Source organism: Zootoca vivipara, chromosome 6 (genome assembly GCF_963506605.1).
Source record: "Zootoca vivipara chromosome 6, rZooViv1.1, whole genome shotgun sequence".
In the NCBI taxonomy this organism is placed as follows: Eukaryota; Metazoa; Chordata; class Lepidosauria; order Squamata; family Lacertidae; genus Zootoca; species Zootoca vivipara.
Window position 1 is genome coordinate 96,153,126 of NC_083281.1, and position 11,900 is coordinate 96,165,025.

Sequence of the window (11,900 nt, forward strand, 5' to 3'; positions counted from 1 at the left end):
CTCAAATCTGAACCTGCCTGCAGAGGTAGGAGCCCATTAATTGCTGGCAAAAGAAATGAATTTGGGCCAAATAGAGCAGGACAGCAACAGTCAGGGATCTCAACAATCTTCCTGCATTGCAGAACTCTGGCAAAGATCTACATGTGCTCTCCAGTCAGTTACAGAACCAATGGGCTTGGGCAGTGAGCTGAATGTTTACCCTTTGCAGGAGGGAACAAGCTGCACAATGCAATAAAACTTGAATCTGAGAAAGCTTCTGGCTATCTGGAGAGTAGCATCAGTGAGCTCAATAAAGTAGCAGCTAGACAGCACACCCCGCCAGACGCAGAATGGTGCCATATTCAGTAAGTCTAAAAATATGAATGCAACACTCAAAATAGGCCAGCAATGTGGGTGGTATCTGGGAAGTTGGTTAGCACCTGTAACATCAAGTAGTCTGTTCAGACACCCTTTTTTCTTCTCATCTTCATTACTTTCTCTGTAGTTTGCTGCCACAATGGTGGTGGTGCTACCGGCAGTATAGTATATGGAGCTTAGCTCCTTCCCCTTACAGTTCCAGGTGATCTACGTCCATAGTTTTTTTGTTTGCTCCTTGCACAGCGGTTATCCACCCGCATAACCAATTTTGCACAAGTTGACAAGAGCACAGTGTGCATTCTGCATGTGTGGATTCAGTCAAGTATTAAAATAATCCCAACACAGGTAGTGAAGTAAATGCATTGGCATCAAGCTCCAACTCAGGCATGAATTCATAAAGAATGGTGTGCATTCAAGAAACTTCCAAAATGCAGGAAACTCCTGCATCGTGCTCAACTTTTGTTTCCCCTCTTCTGTATACCATGCAAGTTATAGCAAGAGCCTCTTATTCCTGATTTAGTATACCTCCAAACTTGACATTCAAACCAGAGACACAACACAGTAAGATAGAACCTAGCACTTTATTAAGAACTTTTAAATCAACTTGGAATTTCAAGAACCAGACATACGTAATAAACGCCCAGAAAAAAATTGGAACGCAAAAGGCACTTCCTGCTTAGGACACTTGCCATGGAATGGGCAGGTAAACAAGCTGGTTTCTCTGTACAACACCAGCCAAGTCAGCCTCTCCCAAGGCCAGTTATCCTGAGCACTGCCCTCCCCTGTTTTACACAAGCCAGACCCCCTGCAGGTTGTGACCCAAGGCTTTTCTGTAGGACACCTTGGCCTATCAGGGAATGCTGGGTACTGTCAAGGAATTTATGGTGTCAAAATAAAGTTAAAAAGCTGCCATTTGAGACCAGGGCTTCTCTGTACTCACACCCTGTCCCAAACACAATAAATAAGCAAGTATAAAAAAATTTCAAGTATGTAGGGTTTCCCCCCACGTCCTTTCCAAATGCACTCACACTCTGAAGGGAACTGGCTTCTCTGTAGCTACGCCAGTACTTCAGAATGCAGTTTGGACCTGACTTGGAAAATAAACCCCTGGGAGTTTTGTGCAACATGAAATTCCTGGCTCTTCTAAAGAAAAAAATTCCAGGTGCCAAAAGTATGCAGCCTACAGACCTCAGGTACAACCCTGTGACTTCTCTGCAGTACATCACAAGGCTGGCCAAGGGCCCACTTAATAAAAGATGGTGAGGTTTGGCTAGTGCTAAAACTGTGCATAGGATTTTTTTAAATAAAAAAACCACCTTTATTACGTACATCCCAAGAAGATAAGAGCAGAAAATGATTAAAGTATGGTGCTGACTGATTTTAAGAGAATAATACCATGAGTTGTGGGACCAAAATTGCCTTAATTAAAAAACCACGAGTTCCAAAATGGAACTTGCGGAGCATGCAGGGCCATCTCACTCACAAGATATCAGTTGGGGAGGGGGGAGAGCCCAAGTCATTGCACCATCCTGCTCTAGATATTTGGACAGAGACTATGTGAAACCACGCAGTGCACATTAGGAGGGAGGCATCTTGCTCATTGTTGAAAGGAAATTCTCGTTAGCCTTTGGGCAATACAAAGGATTAGACTGAAGCACTGTTTTGACTACAGCCTGTTCTTCTCTGTTTTACATATAGCGCCTATGCTCAACTGGCTCTACACATACGTCAAGCACACCAGGAAGAGGAGAAAGCACAGTGCAATTGCGGTCCCCAGAGGACTAATATTCATGGCAATGGACAGAATGTGCCAAATTAAGAGCAGAGGACAGGACCAGTTTAGGGAATGGGGCTCTTTCCCACAGAAAAGCCTGGAGGTTTCTCTGTAATGTACACCAACAGGTCTGGGGAAAGAAGCCCAACATGTTCAGTATTTAAGCTTTTTGGGCACTTCCCATGGGAAGTTGTCCCTACCAAAGTGGCCATAGGCAGCAGTCTTCTGATAAATAGGCCTCTTCAGATCCAGATCCCTGGAATATACAAGTCCGTAACTCAATACAAGGCATTTATCAAGCAAAGCAAAAACCAGCTACACTGAAGGGGCCACTTGATGTTCAATGCTGTAGTACCAAGACATGGACCAATGGCTACTTTGTACACAGGAAGTAGACGGGACCCATTTGCTCCCAATTCTGGGTGCCAATGCAAATACATCCCAAGGAAACTAAGCCCCTGGGCTCAACTGACATTACATAATACTTACCCTCCATTATGAGTGGCTACATCCAACTGTAGATCACCACAAGTTTCTCCACTGGGAATGGTACTCCCTATCTGAATAATCAGCTCATATTACAACCAAACCTGTCTACTTCCAGCTTGGAGCTTTTAGAAGCAGTTAGTCAATGTAGGCAGCAGCACCACTCAGAAGACCCATATACTCAAAAGCACATGACTGAAGTGCCCAAGATGAGTCTTGTAATAACTCACAGAAATCCTCATATCCCTGCACTATCCACACTTTGGGGTATCCAAATCAGTGCAAGAGCCACAAGGGCTGTGCCATTTTGCAAGGGTGGATTTAGTATTACTGTATCTATATACCACTTGCTGCATTAAAAGAGAATAGCTTTTCAATCTTGGGTATGTATGCCAATGGTGCAACTCCAAACTCCCCAAACTGGCTGGGGATCATAGCCAGACAGCAAAAAGCTCCTTTGTTATCGGCCACCTTTGCCCCAAAATGTGCTCTTCTAAGATACTTTTCATTTTCTGTGCCTTCCCTTGGTATGTCACATCATAAACTGTAATTTGCCTTACTATACAGTGACAGAGAGGCACAGACTAGCACACCGTTCTGCTTTAACCACTACATATTAAAGAGCAAGCACTACTTTGTTTTATCTCTAGAAAAATGAACCACCCCAAAGCTCCTCTACAGCGGTAATGGGGAACTGTCTCTGCCACTCCCCAGGAGACTAGGCGTTTTGGCAAGCGTCTATGGTCGGAGATTGTGCAACACCTTGTACATTTAGGTAATGCCATGTTTATGCCTAGACCCATCCTTATTACCTCTTTTTTATCTGCCTTAATATTATGTGCATGCACCACCATGTTTTACCTGACAATAACCCCTGGGCGGAGGTCAAAGTTCTTCTTCACAATGTCTAGCAGCTCGTGCTCAGTCTTTTGGGAGGTGCCGTAATGAAAAATGGATACTGACAGTGGGTGGGCCACTCCAATGGCATAGGAGACCTAAGAGCAAAGTTAATATAAACCAAAAGCATTAAAATGTTTGTGGTTTCAGCTACTTTGTAGGGTATCCCATTTCTCTTCTCCCGCTTCACACACCATTATTCCAATACTTTCCTTTCAACCCACACTCCCTGGGCAAATTGTTTTTACTACTAATCCTTAAGTTGTATCTCCAGACTGAATTCCAAATGCTTATTTAACTTTCCTACTGTGTTTATTTTAGAGCCCAAGCTTTGAAAAGAAACCTAATGGCACAGCGACACATCAAGTTGGCAAATACTGCATGGCAACCAAGTAACTCTTGCTAGAGCAGGAGTTGGAAATGTGGCATCCTCCAAATGATGCTGGGATGACCATAAGCCCCAGCAACCATGGCCAATGGTCAAGGATGATGGGAGTTGTAGTCTAACAAACCTCGTATGGATTGCATTGGCCACTGCAAGGCAGAATTTGAGATTTACTGTGGCATTGATTATAAGTGCAAGAATCATGAAGGTGTCAGGTGTATTAATACAAGGACCACATTTTTCAGAAGCAGCTGTTACACAGCTGAGCGTTACCAACACCTGATTTACATCTCTGCTGCACTGCAGCTGCCTAAAAATCATGCAAGTGCTAACTGTACACACTTCCAAGTTTCTAATAAATTGTGCAACTAACATCTTAAACCCCAAATACTCATTTAAAGAAAACACTAATGTTGCAAATCTTGGGGAAATGCATCTCGCTGCCCAGAACCAACAGACCGAACATACCTGTACGAGCACTCTCCGACAGAGACCAGACTTCACAAGGGATTTTGCAACCCAGCGAGCAGCGTAAGATGCTGAACGGTCAACTTTTGTGTAGTCTTTACCAGAGAAAGCACCACCTCCATGAGCTCCCCAGCCACCATAGGTATCAACAATGATCTTCCGGCCAGTCAAGCCAGCATCTCCCTGAAATTGGCAATTTTTTTCATTATTTATTTGCCAACCTTCCTGCAGAGTCCATCACATCTGACTGGACACAGCACCGCCTGTCTAAGACTGGAATGAGGAACCCGGAGCTCTCCAGATTGTGAACTTGCATCAGCCCCTAGCCAATGTGGCCCATGATCGGGGGAGGATGAAAGTTTTAGTCCAATAACATGCGGCATCTCAGAGGCTCTCCACCCCTAGTCTATAGCAAGGCCACCCCTAGTCTATAGCAAGGCAAAGCTACCAGAAGCATAAGACTGTGCTGTGTTTCTAGACACTAGAACTCTAGATGGCATATGCAGCAAAGGCATTTGATTTGTCCCAAAAGCATGATGCTTCTGAACAGTAATGCTATAGCTGAGATCTTCCAGTAAGGTACCATCAATTGTAGAAATTAGGCAAAGGACAAGAATCCAACCTTCATCATACCTGGGGGCCCCCAATTACAAAACGGCCACTAGGCTGCAGGTGGTAGACAGTATCATCATCCAGGTATTTTGCAGGTACAACAGTTCTGACCACTTTCTCTTTCAGGGCATCTCTCATCTCATCCAGTCCAATTTTATCATCATGTTGAACAGAAATAACAATTGTATGGACTCTAATAGGGATGACTGCACCACGGTCTTGTCTGTACTGCACAGTCACCTAAAAGGGAATCAAGGAAAACATAATTTTTGCATCATTTCATGTCCAAGTTTTCTTACACTTTGATTGTAGTTAAAAAGGCCTTGATAGAAGACTGGCTATGGTTTTCATTTTCAAGACCTTTCAACGTTAAGACAATGCAAGTTAAAGACAACATTTACCTGAGTTTTAGAATCTGCTCGTAGCCAGGGCAAGGTATGGTTACGACGAAGCTCTGCCAGTTTGGCGTTCAGCTGGTGTGCAAGGAGAAGAGTCAGAGGCATGCATTCTTCCGTCTCATCCGTAGCATAGCCAAACATCAAGCCCTATTTTTGTAACCAAACCAAGATATGAATTTCAGCTTCCTAAGGTGAAGTTTTAAGAATGCACATCACAAACAAATTCTGAGTAATCCACAGCCTCTTATAACACTAACCTGATCCCCAGCACCGATGTCTTCTTCCTTTCTGTCAAGATGAACTCCCTGAGCAATGTCAGGGGACTGCTGCTCCAGGGCAACCAATACATTGCATGTCTTATAGTCAAAACCTAGGACACACACATAATGCTTGTAAGTCCTAATCTTATTAATAGTCAACATTTCTATTCAAAATTAAAACGGCCAGAAGCAACCCAATCTGCTTACCTTTTGAGGAATCATCATAGCCAATGTGCTTTATTGTTTCACGAACAATTTTCTGATAGTCAACCGCAGCTCTAGATGTGATCTCCCCAGCCAGAAGGATCATTCCCGTCTTTGCAGCAGTTTCTGCAAAATAATACAGAACCAGCACTGTCAACTCAAAGTACAGTGGAATTGCAGTTCTTTGACTACACTCCCAATAGATTCAATTTCTTCCCATAATGGTCAAGGCAACTTACCACATGCTACTTTGGCATCTGGATCTTGTTTAAGATGTGCATCAAGGACAGCATCACTAATTTGATCACAGATCTTATCTAAAATCAGAAACAGCTTCCATTACTTTTCAGACCTCAAGGTTGCCATTACTTCACGTTAAAAAGTATTCCGCCAACACCCATGCAGGTTTGGTGTTTTTATACAACATGTAGGTTAAGCCTAGCCTTTTACCACTTTTTTCCTGGTACCATCAACCAATTAAAGAACAGCTGTTCATGTCAATATGGAACTCCCTTCCCAGGAAAGCTTGAGCTGCTTGTTTTCTGGTAACAGACATGGATAAAGGACTTTATAGGAGATCTTGGTTTAGGAACAGCCACTGGTTCCTGCTGACCTGTTGCAACTGCTAGTTTTGACATTAATGACTTATACCAACAATACAACAAAAAGGCCCAGCACTCACAATTAATGGTTCAGCAGAAACCCTGTGAAGTAATTAGGCAGCGATGAATGAAGTGGGGGAAATTATATTTAAGCAAAACTGGCCAATGCTTGATAGCACAAGCTCAAGCTTTCCTCATTCCCTCTAGACCAGGCATCCCCAAACTGCGGCCCTCCAGATACAACTCCCATGATCCCTAGCTAACAGGACCAGTGGTCAGGGAAGATGGGAATTGTAGTCCAAAACATCTGGAGGGCCGAAGTTTGGGGATGCCTGCTCTAGACACACGAATAAAATTACCCTCAGAATTGCACAGGTCCCTCAGTTCTCAAGCTAGTTTTGGTTGACTAAACTTTGCAGCTCTCTGTATTTCCTACCCACCGGTCTCCACATGGAAACGGCACTGTTTAAGATGAAATTTTAATGCCGTGCATCCAAGCCCAGCTTGTACCTTCAAGGTATACATGTTGCCTTTTATTCTGCTGCCCTTATATTTGCCCTTTACAAATGATGCCTCACACCCAACCATGCATCTTGGCACTAAGATTCAATTCCTGCAATTGTAACCTGGTTATAAAACACCCACTCAATTCTGTAGAATGACTGTACTTGCCATTTTGAAATTAGAACTGCTTTCAACCAGGACAGTCAACCCACACTGCAATGAAATTTATTATAGAGCACTGAAGTCTGGAATGCCCAAATGCTTTACAACCCCTTACGTATACTTCAGTAATCAACACATAGTCCTTAATAGCCATTCTTCAGATCTGATCTACCATTTCATTTAACGGTAAGGATTTAGCAATCTCATTACCTCTGAGGCCCCAACATGCCACAGATAAGGCTCCCCACCATCAACACTTCAGCTAGTGGTCTAGACACATGAAGTCTTTATTTAACAGAAATTATAAGGCATACCTTCAAAAGCCGTCAATTTGTTTAATGTGTAGAACCAGTTACTGACAGAAGCACTGTCTGTACACAAGGCTGCAGGCTATAAATGCAGACTAGTGTCATCCTATATCTAATCCAGAGAGAACAAGATGGCAGTGAGGATAAATTACTACCAGCGCAGGATTCCTATATATGGATAAGTCCGAGACAGAAGATACTGTATGCAGCTGCCACATCAGTACACACACCATTAGTACTAAATGAACATTTTACAGTACAGTTCTCTGGTTAAGAACTTAATTCGTTCTGGAGGTCCGTTCTTAACCCGAAACTGTTAACCTGAAGCACCACTTTAGCTAATGGGGCCTCCTGCTGCCACCACACCGCTGAAGCACGATTTCTGTTCTCATCCTGCAGTTCTTAACCCGAGGTACTATTTTTGGGTTAGCAGAGTCTGTAACCTGAGGTACCACTGTATAGATCTCCAATTTGGAGTTCACCTAAGCCAGAAAAGAAGCAGCTCTAACGGCACAGATTTAGCAGTCTTGCCAAAGGTGGATGTTGTGGTTAAAATCAGTCAATGTTATTCTATCAAGAGGTACTAGGCTGTCAATACAAATGCCTAATCTACATAAACTTCAGTTGCATGGCATACCGATTTGACTAGTTTCACAGTACAGTATAAAGAACTTGAACATAGAAAGCTCAAATCAGAATATTTTAAAGACATTTAAGCACATAAAAAAGTGGGCAACTTCTAAACAAGAAACTAAAATAGCTCCCTAAGGGAATGAGATACAGAGAGAACAAAGGTCTAGCAAGTATAAAGAACAGGCACTTAGAATTGTGGATTTCAAAGTCAGAAGAACAGGTGTCATTCACTTGGAGAACAGAGTAAGAGCACCAGTGATGCTTTTCTATCCTGTACTCTGCATACTACTCGGGCAAAAAGAAGCCAGCTATCCAGCAGTCGTCGTCAACCCCCCCACTGAAAACACAAGGTGCTATTCTTCAACCACCACATGGCAGAAACAGAGGTGCAACACCCCCCCTTTCCTGCAGCAAAGGAAATGGCCAAAGCTGAATTGCCCTGTATCAAAGCGTCCTTGTTCCAATAGCAAAGGCTATCTTTAGAACAGCACTCCACAGAACAGTGCAAAAAAGCACACATGCCCAGCCACTAGGATCGGAGGCAGCCTTCTCCAACTCCAGCCCTCCCTCTATCCATGCTGCAGGCTCTGCCCAGACATCATGGCGGAGGAGGACAATGAAAGCGCAAGTCTCCTCCTCCTCCAGCACCGTTGGGCATCCAGACCGCTTTGAGCCGACAACGAATATTCTTCCTCTGTGTAGTTGTGAATTGCTTTTTGGCTGTGTAACGTAGACAGATACGTGATTGTGCGTACTTACATGAAAGCCCACCTGCTTCTGTATTTAAAAGGCAGGCGCTTGATCCTTGTCTCACCCACCCCCGTTTTTACACGCGCGCGCTGCAGTTTTGGGCTTCCGGCTTCTCTCTTCCATTTCCACACACAAAAAATTCGTTTTCTCAGGGGCTGCTCCCTTCCTACCATCCATCGTCTCTCCCAAGATCGCGCCATGCGGATACCACGTGGTCGCCTGCAATGCGGGGGCGCGTCCCCGTCACCGGGCGGGAGCGCGCGCTCCGAGCCCGCGAAGGGGCCGCTTCAATCGTCTCCCTCCCATGCCGCCATCGCGCACTTTCCCTTTGTTGCCCTGCCCCCCCGCTACCCCTCTCGCAATCCAGGGGGGCAGCGGGGAAACTCCCGCTCCTGTCCCGGGCGGCCGAGCGGAGCCTGGAAGCGACGCCCAAGACTCCAACCTCCCCCCCCCGCGCGCGCGCCCTCGTGGTGCTTCCCCTTCCCTCATCCGCCGAAACGGGCCTCCGAGAGCCGGACACGAGCCAGCCAGGCAGCCGGGGGGCGCGCGCCACAGCACAGCAACCAATCAGCGAGAGAGCGGTCGCCCCCTGCTCCTCCCAATGCCCCACAGCCGGGTCTTTCGCGCTCCCCCCCCCCCGCGCCTCCTTCTGCCGCGAGGGCGCTCACCTGGGTGCCCCTCCCCCACCGACTCTGAGGTGAAGAGGAAGGTGCCCTCATCGATCCTGCTGTCGCGGAAACCGTTCATCATCGCGCCGGAGGAGAGTCGCTGAGGAGAACGAGGCGGAAGCGTGGTAGGAGCGCGGCGCGGAAGAGCCCACAAAGCAAGCAAGCGAATGAATGCCGATGAGATGCAAGTAAAGAAGCTCTGGTCCCTCGCCGGAATGAAGGAGCCGGTCCTCCGGCGCGGGCATTTATACCGCCTGGCCCCGCCCTCCTCCCGGCGGAGCCCCGCCTCCTGCTCCTCTGCCGAGGGGGAGGGGTGGCGCCGCCCTCTCGCTCCCTCCTCCCTCCCTCCCTCCAGACGAAGCGGCTCCCGCTGGCGCCGCCCTTCCCGGGCACCCGAGCCGTGCGCGTGCGAAGTCCCTCTTCCTGCCGCGCGGCGCCCGCCTTCCCCGAATTTCCTCAGGGCGGCGCCGGCCTGCTTGGCATTTCCCCCCCGCGAGGGAGCCGGCGCGAGGACGAGGAGAGGCCTGCAGCGGGAGGCGCCGTCCGGCCGCGGATCATTCGCGAGGCCGCGCCTCGGGCGGGCAGGGCGGCCATGTTGGCTCTCTCCGCTCAGCCGCGCGGGTCCCTTCCTCCCTCGCCCCTTTCGAGGGCAGCGCAGGGCCTGGCAGGGGCCTGAGCTCCGCGCCACGTTCGCCGAGCGCATTGTCCCGAGGGCGATCCTAAACGGGGCTGGTCGCTCCCAGTTTCGCTCGCCTCAGTTGGCCACTTATTTGTCCGCAAAACGGAGGGCGCTTCCTTCCCTCAGAGCAAAGCATACTGGAGAGTGCGCCTCCATGACAAACACATTTTCAAATAAATTTGACATTCGATCCATACGTATAGAGCGCTTTAGTGTTTTGAGACGTAGGCTGAAAGGATGCCCTCGTATGAACTCGATGGGTTCAGGCAAAAGGGCGGGAACGGAATGCCGCCTTTCTCAGTAAAACTGATGCCCGAAGCAGTGAGATGTCTTACAGTCCTTGGAAAGCAATACAGTATTTTAGAACCGAAGTCATTCCAATACAGCATACCCTCCGACATTTATCTGATGAAAATAGGGACACCCCATTCCATAAGGATAATATTATTATTTATACCCCACACTCTTAACTGGATTGCCCCAGCCACTTGGCAGCTTCCGACATAAATAAAAACAATAAAGCACTAAACTTTTTTTTATTAAAAAAAAAAAACCCTTCCCTTCAGATGCCTCAGGGATCACATAGCTCCATACCCTCCCAACATTTCTCCAATGAAAATATGGACATTGCACAAAATTATGAGGAGGCATAGGAGCCAACTGGAGCTGAGGGGTCTTTGACCTGCCTAATAAGATATCTGAGGGGGCTGGTTCCGCCAAGTTGATGGACATTAAAAAATTCCTTCAGTAGCACCTTAAAGACCAACTAAGTTTTTATTTTGGTATGAGCTTTCGTGTGCATGCACAAAGAAGTGTGCATGCACACGAAAGCTCATACCAAAATAAAAACTTAGTTGGTCTTTAAGGTGCTACTGAAGGAATTTTTTTATTTTGCTTCGACTCAGACCAACACGGCTACCTACCTGTAACTTGATGGACATTGACATTCAAATGATTGATTATGTGTGGTGAGGCTTTTATTCAAGTGGGCACCCCTGTGAGGAGGCACAACCCCCCTTCACGGAGGGGGATTCTTCCACCAAGGGCCACGTCAACCGGATGGGCTCCCCCTGCACGGGTAGGTGGCACAGCATGGCACCACTTGGCTGGGGCAGCGGAGCTGGGGCGGCATCAGTGGCTTGCCTGCCCCGGGCACTGGCAACCTAAGCTATGCTGCTATATTGACCCCTTCACATCCAGAACCCATAGAAAACATTTATTGTACTCCTGAGCTAGCCAAACCTAGCAAATGCAAAATTCACAAGATCATGTTAATGCAGCAAGTCGCCAAAAAAGAAGAAAAACCCACCCAAATCATGTTCTGATGCCAATTCTGAACCACAGATGATATTCCAGAAAAAAATGGCCTGGCACACCAAATTTTGAGCAAACCAACAAAATTGAAAAGTCATTTCGGGCTAAATGGAAGTCATGCATATCAGCTTCCAAACTAACAAAACGAAATTTACCCATCATGCAGCATTAGATGGGATTGATTCAGCTACTAGCCTTCACCCCACCCCACCCCTTGCAATGCAGTAGATGTTAGTTATGCAGGAAACTATATCAATCCTACCTTTAGATTTTACATGTGTGTCAAATTGCTGCATACGCAATCCATAAGGTCATTAATCGCACCCCAGGCTCCTTTTCTTTCCCAGACAATAGCTACCGTAGCCTCAGCTCTACCCACTTGAAGAGGCAGCTCAAAAGAGAAAAATATCTTATAAACTATTATTATGATTATTAATTG

At 46.6% G+C, this 11,900-nt stretch overlaps 1 protein-coding gene across 1 annotated transcript; it reads right to left on the bottom strand.

Moving 5' to 3' along the window:
- Nucleotides 1-924: 924 nt before the first annotated feature.
- LOC118087414 (S-adenosylmethionine synthase) lies at nucleotides 925-9,676 on the bottom strand. Its single transcript, XM_035120030.2, has 8 exons — nucleotides 9,469-9,676; nucleotides 6,081-6,158; nucleotides 5,845-5,967; nucleotides 5,635-5,747; nucleotides 5,381-5,524; nucleotides 5,001-5,219; nucleotides 4,368-4,550; nucleotides 925-3,612 (listed from the first exon to the last, which is right to left on the bottom strand). Exons 1-8 carry the CDS (start codon nucleotides 9,548-9,550, stop codon nucleotides 3,475-3,477), a joined length of 1,080 nt encoding a protein of 359 aa, XP_034975921.1. The 5' UTR covers nucleotides 9,551-9,676; the 3' UTR covers nucleotides 925-3,474.
- Nucleotides 9,677-11,900: the final 2,224 nt, after the last annotated feature.

Excerpts from the sequence above, each read along its gene's own strand:
- LOC118087414 (XM_035120030.2), bottom strand. The coding sequence starts at position 9,550 with ATGATGAACGGTTTCCGCGACAGCAGGATCGATGAGGGCACCTTCCTC. Across the intron at positions 5,968-6,080 it reads AGATGCCAAAGTAGCATGTG|AAACTGCTGCAAAGACGGGA; the intron begins GTAAGTTGCCTT and ends ATTATTTTGCAG. Across the intron at positions 5,748-5,844 it reads CTATGATGATTCCTCAAAAG|GTTTTGACTATAAGACATGC; the intron begins GTAAGCAGATTG and ends TGTGTGTCCTAG.